General features: G+C 36.2%; 1 protein-coding gene across 3 annotated transcripts; it reads left to right on the top strand.

Annotated features, from left to right (window-relative positions):
• Nucleotides 1–11,840, top strand: dab2 (DAB adaptor protein 2). 3 transcript variants are annotated; one of them, XM_048188399.1, is made up of 15 exons: nucleotides 1–384; nucleotides 3,527–3,787; nucleotides 3,933–4,072; nucleotides 4,213–4,311; nucleotides 4,450–4,581; nucleotides 5,125–5,208; nucleotides 5,541–5,567; nucleotides 5,648–5,698; nucleotides 5,823–5,885; nucleotides 7,908–8,537; nucleotides 9,526–9,661; nucleotides 9,994–10,629; nucleotides 10,726–10,925; nucleotides 11,158–11,250; nucleotides 11,406–11,840. In XM_048188399.1, exons 2-14 carry the CDS (start codon nucleotides 3,655–3,657, stop codon nucleotides 11,230–11,232), a joined length of 2,406 nt encoding a protein of 801 aa, XP_048044356.1. In that variant the 5' UTR covers nucleotides 1–384; nucleotides 3,527–3,654; the 3' UTR covers nucleotides 11,233–11,250; nucleotides 11,406–11,840. The 3 variants fall into 3 exon arrangements, with proteins under 3 accessions (XP_048044356.1, XP_048044358.1, XP_048044357.1); XM_048188400.1 differs by lacking the exon at nucleotides 1–384 and adding an exon at nucleotides 2,434–2,696; XM_048188401.1 differs by lacking the exon at nucleotides 7,908–8,537 and having other exon boundaries at nucleotides 12–384.
• The last annotated feature ends 327 nt before the right edge of the window (nucleotides 11,841–12,167 follow it).

The following is a 12,167-nucleotide window of genomic DNA, read 5'->3' as shown; positions in this document are numbered from 1 at the left end:
GAAATCTGCACATCGAACGATTTCTTAGTAAACGTTGACCTATGTAAACTTTCATTTTATTAAATCGTTCAAGAGACATTGCTTCATAATATATGTGTGCAATATTATCATCAAGTGATGCTTTTTGTGTTCAGTTGAAGGTTATATCAATCAGTGGTATTGTTATAAAGGTCGAGATAAGTTTCGCGGTACCTGTGGGAGGCGCTCGAGTCTCCGTCAATTTGGCACTCGGTAGAGAGCAGTTTGAGGAGGAGGAGGACCGCCTGTCTGGAGTAAGAGTGGTTTGAGTCTCACACTCATTCAAACTGTCCACGGCGCTCATCAGCACTATTTTGATTTTGTCATCAGTTTTTCAGGTGTGGAGTTCAATAATGCATAGTTGCGGTAAGTAACGGAGGCTCTGGCGCGGCATCCTCAAGTGTTACCTGTGGTGTGTTGTTAGTTTCTGTCAGTTTGGCATGTGTTGGTATTTGACTTGATGGGATTATATAAGAAACGTTTCAATGAAAGTTTGATTTAATTTAAAAATGAAATGGCTTGGTGAAATGACTACAGGTGTTGTGATGATTTTGAATTTGACCACGTGCCATTTAATTTAGCGTCAACTCTTTATATTTTTAGCAAATTTATTGTTTTAAGATTATAAAAATTATTATTATTATTATTATTATTATTAATAATGATAAAAAAAGGGTACATTGATCGTAGTGTAGCCTACCATACATTTCTCAAGTGTTGAAAACTAATTACAGAATATCAGAACTATTAAAAATTATAATCATATAATCAAGTTCATAGGTGCCATTTGCTTATGCATTTTTTTTTATTTTTTTATTTTTATTCCATGCTAATCATTATTACTGTATTGGGCATGTTGTGCATAGCTAATGTGTAACTTGCATGCTTGTAATACTGCTGATGTGGAATTGTGCCTCGGTTTATGAACACCCTCAACTGTTGCTGAATCCTCTGTTTTAATGAAACTTAACTGTTATGACTTTTGGGTTCATTTAAGTTACTGAACAGCCAGGGCCATGAGACCAGTCCTCATCCGAGTATAAACAAGCCATTATATTAGGTATTTCACTGAAAGGTTTTCTGTTTTAAACAGAAGATCCCAGTGTCAGACATATGGACCTCAGAAGTTCTCAAAACATTCAGGGAAAAGATTCTAAATTCTAAAAAAATAAATAAAAATAAAAAAGATTTAGAATTCAGAGACTTCATCTTCTGAGCTTGTGTGGTCCTCCATCTTGTTTTACTCATCTGGGTTAATGTGTAGATAGTCATAAGACGTTCTTTATGTATGTGTATGTGAATATTCTTAGTCGTTCAGGTTATCACAAAATGTGTTCTAGAATTCCAGAAGCATCTGGGCATTCAGATGGGAAAAAAGCATCCAAATTATCTTGATTATTAATGACATTTCTATTGTACTTTGTGACTTTGAGAGATTAGGCAAAATCTACAAATTGGCAGACAGTAGAAAGTTCGGTTTAATATTGTTTATAGTATGCTTTGATTATGTGCGTTTTAATCTAGGCCCTGTTTCCTTTTCTTATCTGATCAGCTGTAAGTGATATAAGATATCAGACTGTTGAATTGATTGTTGCTTATGCTGTATGTGCATTGTGATTGGTATGAATAATGAGAGGGGACAGAATTCTGTCGCCCTTCATAACCCATGTTTAAAAGTAACTTCTACCTGCACTTTTTTTTTTTTTTTTTTTTATTACCATTTTATTATGTGCTTGTGTGTGACAGCATGCAGATTACCTGCTTGGGTGCTTGTAAAGTAGAGAAAACTCATGATTGTGTCTTGCACAAGAATCTTCTTTTCGCTTATCACTCTTGTTTAATGGTTGCTGCATTACAGGTTATTTTACACTGTATGACCCTGGATAGGCAGTAATGAAAACGATCTTACAGCCATTCTGCCACTGTTTTCCGCTCTTGATAATCACAACTAGCTGATAAACCGTTCATATCTCTGCCTCTGTCAGCTGTTGAGTGTCATAAAACATTACTCTTCTACCAATTGAGAGTTTTGTCATATTACTTTTGAAATTAACTTGATTTGCCAATTCAATAACTTGATTTCTTTTCCAATTTTTGATTTTCCTGCATTCTAATTTATGGTGTGTATGTATGTATGTGTATTTCATCCCTAAGGAATGATATCGTCATAGTGTTTTGTTTTTTTTGCCGCTCATGGTCATATGATCTAATAGAACTTTGGGTTAGTTATAAATATTAAATGCTGTCATGATTGAAATTATGGCAATTGTTTCATCTCTGTGTGGCCATTATTGGAATGGACCCTGATATAATTTCAGCTCTAGATTGTCTCCTGCTGCATTATGATTATGTAAACTCATAAGCTTGTCTAAATATTGGTCACGACAAATTCATGTAAAATAAGGAACAGATAATCTGAGTACATAAAACAGATTTTCTTCCCAAATGTAAACCGGGAAAAGTAATTCTGTTCCAAGACCAGTGCTGAAATGAAAACATTTGGGTAATCTTGAGGATCATGGGATTGGAGATGTGTTTTTAGGGCTGATGAGCTGCTGGAAAAGGATTAACAGGTTTTAATTGCTCAACCTTTGATCTGCCCACCTTTGCTCTCTTACTCTCTTTGTTCCTCTCTCTGCTGAGAAATACACAGCTAAACATTATTGGCTGCTCATAAGGTATGTCTTTCGGACCACTTAAAATTCTTTTATCTTTGCCAAATGATGTTTTCTTTGTTGAATGAGACCCTGTTTGAGTTTAACCGATTGATATTTGTGGAGATGTTTATCCATCTGTTGGGGGATATTGTATGAGTGGTGTGACTCTGAATCTTTTGGTTGAGATGAACAGCCTTTCCTTTAGTCTCTGAAATTAGTTCATGGGGATTACTTCATGATTTATCCTTTTTGCAGCGTTTTGTTTCTAAAGGTTACACTTTTTGGTTTGTTGATTGAAAGTACTGATCCCATGTTTAAATTGAGGAATTTGAGCTAAAATTTAGAGATTAGACATAAGAAATTAAATGAGGGATTACTTCATGACTTTGTGAGGATTTTTTCCCCCTTAATGCCATTTTCCTATAAATCCTGTATTTCAGGAATGGAAAACTTATTTGGCACTTTTTTTTGTTTTTTTGTTTTGTTTTGCCTACTAAGCAGGAAGTGTTTTTTGCTTATGCTGTTTCCTCTCCTTCCTCTGCCTTTCTGTCACTAACAGAATCTATGGTCCAAGTTAAATTAGTTGGAAGAGTTTTACGTTTCTTGATGTGTATGTGATGCCTTCTGAATTAAAATGATTGCATTCTTTGTATGTAGACACAAGATTCTTGTTAAATATGAAAACTGGTTATAAGCAAACTACTGCTTGTTCCTGTGACTGAATGCCATGAATAAAAGAGATACTGGTCACATTTCAACATTCTCAGCTATCAATTTCATTTGTCATATTTTTCATTTGTCATTTATCTTTTCATTTGTAATTTATCTTTTTTATTTTTTTCTCTGTCCAGGCGCAGTGCTGAGAATGTGTGCTTGTTGAATATCCTACCTGCATCTGTCCCCTGTTTTTTTTTTTTTTTTTTTTGGCTGGGTTTTGTCCCCTCTTTTGCTTTCATTTTCTTGTAACTAAGCACCCACCATGTCGCAACCACCTGAAGCCGAGCCTGTTACTGTGGTACCGGCAGAACCAGCATCAACCACTGAACCAGCATCTGCCACAACACCCACTGCACCCGTGACTAGAACTTCATTCTGGAGGGAAAGGAGAAAAAGTACAGTCTGGCCGCCTCTATCTATTGATCTATGGTTCTATCTATCTATGGGGTTGATGTTGCCTACAGCAAACATGCAATTTTTATTATTATTATTTATTTATTTATTTATTTAAAATAATGATATAGTCTTGTTCCTCCACAGTCCCAGAGAAGACAGACGAGTTCCTGCTGGCCAGGTTTCAGGGTGATGGAGTGAGATATAAAGCCAAGCTTATTGGTGTGGATGATGTCCCAGAAGCAAGAGGGGATAAAATGTGTCAGGATTCCATGATGAAACTAAAGGTGCAGATTCATGATGGCTTTCATCTATGTTGTGTGAAGACAGAATATTATTATTGTTGTTATTATTATTGTTATTATTACATTCCGTTAATGCTACTGTTATTGTTAGAAGAAACTATTTAGCTTTTATTTGTGTACAGGGCATGGCAATAGCTGCTCGTTCTCAAGGCAAGCACAAGCAAAGAATATGGGTAAACATCTCTCTAACAGGAATCAAAATTGTTGATGAGAAAACTGGGGTGAGTCGTTTTGTGGATAATTTAAAAAAATGATTTGTGAAGTTGATTACTGGCCTTTACATGTCATAAAAATGTGTATTGACTTAATAGCATGCTCTCTGTCATATCTTGCCTTAGTCTCTCTCCTCTCTCTCTCAGGTGATTGAGCATGAACATGTGGTGAATAAGATCTCTTTTATTGCTCGTGATGTCACTGATAACCGGGCCTTTGGATATGTTTGCGGAGCAGAGGGGCAGCACCAGTTCTTTGCTGTTAAGACAGCTCAGCAGGTCAATTACATTTACATTTAATCATTTAGCAGATGCTTTTATCCAAAGCGACTTACAAATGAGGAGAACAATAGAACCAATCAAACCAACAATAGGGCAACACTATGTAAGTGCTATGACTAGTCCCAGTTAGTCTAGCACAGTACACATAGCAAGGTGTTTTTGTTTTTGTTTTTTAAATGGATATACAGATTAGTAAGTGTCAGTATTAATGTCAATCGAGTGTTGATGAAAAATATCAGTTTGTCGTCAACTGTTTCTTGAAAATCATCATGGTCATTCCACCAGCATGAAACTGTCAAGGTAAAGGTCTGAAAGTAATTTTGTGCCTCTTTAGGATGGCACCACAAGGTGTTCATCAAACACAAAATACAAAATTTGTGATGTATATCAAATCTTGGCACAAGAAGACTATTCTATTTTCTATTTGGTGCCACTTACAGAAATTGAACGATAATAATAATAATAATAAATACAATTTGAAATGTGGATGGAATATGTAATCCAAAGTGTACTCTTCTGCTGTCAATTCCTCTCCTACAGGCTGAGCCCCTGGTCATTGATTTGAAGGATCTGTTTCAACTAATCTTCAATATGAAGAAGAAAGAGCAGGAAGCTGCACAGAAGGTGATGTGTATATCTCATTTAGAGGTGTTTTTTTTTTTTTTTTTTTTTTTTTTTTTAAATTACTGTTGTCTAAAATTGAGGAACGAATTTGGTACTACATATTTCATGCAGGAAGATTATAGGCTTGTCTAGATATTTGTCTGTTGGTAAGCTAATCTATTTTGAGCGCTTAAGACAGTTTTTTTTCTAAAGATAACAGCTCTAAATAGTTGACTGCTTTTCAAATTGATTATGCAGATTTTCATAAACTGTAGCTTTTCATAAATGATTTGAACCATTTTTCCTATTATGTTTGATTTATTTTATTAACTGAAACTTTTACTACTTTGCAGGGTGAAGGAAATGGCACTGTGATTGGGGTGAGTATAAACCATTTTTAAGGAATATTTCAGTTTTATTTTAATGTAATCTTTCATTTATTTGTTTTATTGTTCATCAGAATGGTGGTGATGCTTTACTCACCCTGGATGGCCAAGAAAATGCTGTAAAAGTACGTGCTTGCAACTTCATACAAAATGGCAATTTCATACAAATTAGATTGTTGAAAAACTCCAATTGGACCTTGGAATCCTCAGAAAATAACCTAGAGGTGCTATGTTTTGTGTTATTCTCAGACCATAGAGCAGATGGACCTGTTTGGCGACATGTCCACTCCACCTGACATTCACTCTCCTACGGTAATGACCCTACAGCAGGGGTGTCCAAAGTCCGGCCCGGGGATGAATTTCAAACAGCCCGGAGCTTGACTAAAATACTTTACATGTGGCCCGCTACACATAATTTACAAATCATGCAGTTTCACAGTGTCGACACAAGTTGACAGCACTAGATTTTAGGCCAGGTGTTGCAGTAAACTGTGAGAGAAACAAAATTTGATAACTGATAAGCTCTGCTATTTCTGTTGATTATGAGAAACATTAAACGTGCCAAAAGCGGAACGAAACGGCGCTACTTAAGTTATTTGAACCACGGACCATTCATTAGCTCAGCACAAAAGACTGCGCAGCGCTCAGAACAAATGCTTTTACTTGCGACCATTAAACAGCGCAGTGAGAAGCATTCGAGTTTTGCGCAGAGGTATCCAGTACAAACAAAAAATGTTTTATTGTATGAGTTATAACTCAGTAAGAATATTTACATTTTATCCTTTTAAAATGAGGTTAAAATTTTACAGATGTTACTATTTGTGTTAATGAGAATTTTCATCTGCGACCCAACTCAAGCTGCTGTCAACTCAAGCTTTTCCAAGAGACAACCTGTAAAATCTGGCCCCCTTTAAAAAAAAAAGTTTGGACACCTCTGCCCTACAGAATACATTTTTGCAGTGAATCTGGTGTTGATGCGCTTTAAGCAGCTTAAGTAATTTCTTTTAGAAATATACCCAGACTTTAGAATGAGCAAAGATTTCTCGTCTTATATTTCTTCCCTAGAATATTTTTTTTTTACTGTGCTTTGAATTCTTAACATACTAAACGCTTTGCCAGTATTATCTGTTAACATCTACCAAAGCCATCCATCAGCCCTCATTTTTCATTTAAGGATCTCAAGCATTTGCATTTGCATTGGCCAAACCAGATACTCTCCCAAAAGTATTATTAACAGTGGAAAAAGTCCCAATGGCCTGTAGATGGCACCCAAACCCCAAAAATGGGAAAAGAGCACTTCAATTACAGTCATGTGAAAAAGTTAGGACATCCTGTTGAATTCCATGGTTTTCTGTATCAGGGCGTAATAAAAAATCATCTGGTCCTTGGCAGGTCTTAAAATTTGGAAAATAAAACCTCAGATGAATAACAACACATGACACATCACACTGTGTCATTATTTATTTAACAAAAGCTTGGCCAAAATTGAAAACCCATGGGTGACAAAGTTAGGACACCCTTACTGTTAACATAGGAATTAAGGAGGCAAGTAATGGTCAGGCACTGCTAATCAAATGCCTTTGATTAACTGATCATCAGCAAGTGTGATCAACTCTATAAAAGCTGAAGTCCTGGCCAATGACCATGAACTCCTCTAGAAAACTTTGGTATACAGAGTCAAATGTGAGGCCATCTGTCCGACAGCTAAAGACTGGGTCATGCAACTGGACAATGATCTAAAGATCACCAGCACATCTACAACAAAATGGCTGAAAAAGAAAAAAATCAAGGTGTTGCAATGGCCCAGTCGAAGTCCAGGGCTTATCCTGACTGAAATGCTGTGGTGAGAGCTGTGCATTAACAAATGCTCAAAACAAATGCCAGATTCCTCCAGAACGTGAGAGACTGAGAGTTATATAGAAAATGATTACTTCAAATTATTTTTGACAAAAGTGGATCCGCAAGCAATTGAATCATAGGGTGTCCTAACTTTGTCACCCATGTTGTTTCAATCTTGGCTTTATTTTTGTTGAATGCATGATGACACAGTGTGATATGTCGTGTTGTTGTTCATCTAAGGTTTTATTTTCCAAATTTTAAGACCTGCCAAGGACCAGATGATTTTTTTTTTTTTTTATTATGCCCTGATACAGAAAACCATGGAATTTTTTTTCAATAGGATGTCCTAACTTTTCACATGACTGTACATCACAATTACTGGTGTTTAAGACACTTCCTATGGAAATTTTCATGTTATATGATGCTCTAACTACCTAACTAATTTGTTTCAAAGAATCTACCTCATCTCTTTTTTTCTTTTTCTTCTAAAACCAGCCTGACAGTGTTCTGCTGCTTGACTTTGCTGTTGTGATTGATGGCAATCAAGGAAATCCTTTCATCTGCTACCGATCTCCTCTCTGCAATAAATCAGATGACAAAACTCTTTCATTCACATCAGATCTTTTCCCAACTCCTAGTTCCGATCCCTTCAGTGACGATCCCTTTTCTCCCTTAAATGATCAATCAGATTCCATGTTTTCTTCCAATAACAAGTCAGATCTTTCTAGTTTCCTCTTGAATGGGCCAGACTTGCAGCAAAGCCTGAGTGAATACTCCTCTCCAAACAGTCAGCTGTTTAATGGACTGTCTGGTGCCCAGTTGTCTAATGAAAGTCTAAATAAACAAGTAAACCAGCTTCCTTTAAGCGATCTGAATGGTGACAGCAATTCCCTCTTTAGCCAGAATCCTTTTTTGAGTATCTCAATGAACAACCCACCTATCTTAAACGGGTTAGCCAAATCAGGTCCTCCTGTCCTCCAAACTCCTCTCTTGTGTAATGGATCAAGTAAATCAGTGGCATTGTTTCAAACCATCCCGCCACCTTCTGTTCAAAATGGAGGCTTAATGGTCCTTTGCCCCCCACCTCAAAGTTCAAAGTCTGGATGTATGCGGAAGAGAGGGAAGGTGAACATTTGGCGAGAGAGTTCTCAGTCTGTATTAATTCACATACAAAGTATGAGAGAGACTATAAGGATTGTGCTGTGCTGCGTAAGCGCCAATAATTTTAATCAATATTTTAAAAATGATTTTAAAAAGAACAGTAAACATCTTGTACTTAAATGTAAAGATGTTCTCACATTGTCTAAATGCAGAGAAAGAATGGATAGTTTAATGATTATGGTTTTTAAAAGTTCTTGTAGTCTGTCTCATAGAACACCGATAGTTGATTTTATGGTTTGGGGGAGGTTTTTTTGTTTTTGTTTTTTGCACATTGGAAAAATTGGATGGAAACTGTCACATTATTAACTTGTGTTGAGGGACATTGCATTGTTGTCCATGTACTGTTTGTGTCTTAAATTGATATCTACTTTTTGCTGATTAAGAAGGCTATGAAGTTTTATGCTATTAGACCTTTTTCTCTACTAAACTGTAGAAGCTGGATGCATTTATTCAAAATGGTTCCAAAATGTTTTTTTTTTTTTTTTTTTTTAAATAATTAAATTGTGGATGTACACAACAATGTCATGTCAATCTCTGAAAGCAATACTATGACTAACTGCATGCTTCTTAACTCAGTTTAATTGTGCAGGGTAAAAAATGGTTCAAGTAAACCATCTACAGATATACTGTATATCAAACTGATCTTTTTTTCTTTTTCTTTTTTTCCAATGACACAACTTTGGTAAAATTGGGCTCTTTCTCAGTGGCAGCATTGTTATATTTTATACTCTCTCTATCTCTATCTCTCTATCTCTCTATCTCTATCTCTCATATATATATATATATATATATATATATATATATATATATATATATATATATATATATATATATATATATATATATATATATATATATATATATATATATATATATATATATATATATAAATCTGTCTCTTTGAATTGTTTCAGTTCTAAAAATAATTTTAAACAACATTGTGCCTCCATAGTCACCTGGAAATGACATGTTCGGAGCTGAACTCTTTGCTCCACCAACCCAGAAGGAGTCTCAGCCCTCAAATCAGGACTCCTCTATTCCAGCAGACCTGTTCAACCCCACACCTTCCTCCACCATCAATGCTCTTGGTATAATGCATGTTCTTGGTACACTTGTGGAACTGAATTGGCTCATCTCATATTTTTAAAAAATAAACTCCTGTTTTTTTCCCCGTATAAAGACCTATTTATACTGTGTGAGGGGAAAACTAGCAAGTATTATAAAGACAATGTTTTTTTAAAACTAAATCTGCAGTTATAGTGTGAATTAGCGCCCACTTGGGTCTACTGACTGTTTAAAAACCCAATTTAAAAAAAAAAAAAAAAAAACTTTTTTTGTTTTGTTTTTGCATGCCATATGAGCATTGTGATCTTGATTTCTTTTTTTTTTTTTGATGTTGAGTATTTAATTTGTTCTGTAGGTTCATTGTCTCTGGGCCCTACTTCTGTCACTCCTGGGACAGCTCCATCTCCATGGGGTCAAACACCAACAATGTTTCCTCCTCAGGGTGGTGTTCCTCAAGTAACGGTTCCAGGACAACCAAAAGCTTTTCCTCAACCATCTGCCTTTGGAGGCCTGCCTGCACCTGCATGGGGGCATCAAGGAGCTTTGCCTTTTGGTCCACAAGCTGCCACACAAGCCTGGGGTCAACCGGGAACCGCAGCACCTGTTGGGCCCTGGCCCACCACTGGTCCTGTGGCCAGTCCTTTCCAACCAAACCAGTTTGCTCCCATGATGCCTCCTAATGCAATGATGGGTATGCAGCAGGGTGCAGTGGTTCCTCCTCGGCCTCCACCCCGTCCTCCGGTGAAAGAAGAACCCCCAGTGGTCAAAAGCGCATTTACAGCTTTGGACCCCCTTGGGGAGAAGGAGAAGAAGACCGGAAAAGACATGTTCAAAAATTTCCAGATGGCTAAGCCCCAGAAAGCAGAACAAGGACCTGGTACAAACACCAATGGCTCATTTGACCAGTACTTTTCCAGTAAGGTTGGCCTGGCTCAGGAGGTGGCAGATCATGATGACTTTGACATAAACCAAATCTCAGCTAACTCAAATGGTACACATTTAATTATTAGCTGTAACTTATGATTTGAGACATGCAGCATAACAATTTTGATAGTTTGATCATTACTGTTCCCTATCTTGTGTCCAGGGACTTCAAAACTTGCTCCTCAGCAGTCCCCTGCGAGTGTTGCAGTACCTCACGGAGCAGGTCTGACCCCAGGGCTTTTGGATGCTGCCTTCACTCCTAATCTAGTCCCTGCACCCTCAAACCAGAATCCTGCAGCAGGCTCAAACCTTTTTGATGACACTTTTGGAACTAACCCTTTTGGAGCACCACCCATGAATGCAGTAATGTGCATTTTTACTTATACTTTTACTTTATTTATTTATTTTTTTGAATTCTTAGTTTATAGTGTATACACTGTTTGACACTGTGACCTTGTGTTTTTACTGTGTTTTTGGAATTGCAAATTTGTTCTTTTTAATAATAATAATAATAATAATAATAATAATAATAATAATAATAATAATAATAATAATAATAATAATAATAATAATAATAATAATTTTTTTTTCACAGAGCACTCCAGCCTCTCAGACTGCTGCCCTTGCAGATGCTTTTGGAGACCCGTTTGGGGGAAATCCTTTTGCCTGAGAAACTTTAGCACTGCTGGTACGAGCTATAAATATTTCTTGAAATGTTTGGCTATGCATAACATGCCATTTGTAATCTGTAAGAAATGTGATCTACACTGTTATGTCAATACATAGACTTGGTTATATTAACATGAATGCACTAAAAAAACCCTGTTCATATATTTATTTCAGCACACTCCTACTGATCCAGTGCTGCTGAGCCAGAGAACCACACAAGCACCGTAGAGTTGCTCTCAGCATTCTACTACATTGAAAAGCAATGCGCTCATAAAAACCTTTTTCTGGTATTCTGTGCTCCACTATTTGCATTTCCACTGTATATCTGTTGTAGCCTCACTTTCTGTGCCTTTCTAACTGATCACGGATCAGTCCTTCTCTTCCAGCCCTTTCAGATCAACCCATTTCAATCCCAAGTCACTCATGAAATAAGATGCACAGTGAAGTAGTTGAAGTAGGGTTCTTCTGTAGAGTGTAAAAGAGGAGAAAGAATAAAAGATAATGATCATGTTTGTGTAAATGATTTTTCTCTATGCAATTATCCTAAGCATGTATGATGAAGTAAATATGCTTAATCCTAATGATTTATCATTAAAGAAAGTGAATGAATCTGACTTTGTTTTTTGTTTTGTTTTGTTTCCTGTTAATGTTAATGGTAATACTTTACAATAAGGTTCATTAGTTAACATTAGTTAACTACATTAGTTTACATGAACTAATAATGAATTGCACTTCTACAACATGTATTAATCTTTGTTAATTTCAACATTTCCTAATACATTATTAAAATCAAGAGATGTATTTGTTAACATTAGTTAATGCAATGTGAACTAACATGAACACAATTAACTGATGTACAGTAGTCAACATTTGAAGTGGATCAAAACCTTTCATCAAAGTTGACCTAAAACCTTCTTCTTAGGACAGCTTTGTTCT

The sequence above is a fragment of the Megalobrama amblycephala genome, linkage group LG4 (genome assembly GCF_018812025.1).
Source record: "Megalobrama amblycephala isolate DHTTF-2021 linkage group LG4, ASM1881202v1, whole genome shotgun sequence".
Classification (NCBI taxonomy): Eukaryota; Metazoa; Chordata; class Actinopteri; order Cypriniformes; family Xenocyprididae; genus Megalobrama; species Megalobrama amblycephala.
This window is presented reverse-complemented; position numbering and strand designations above follow the sequence as displayed.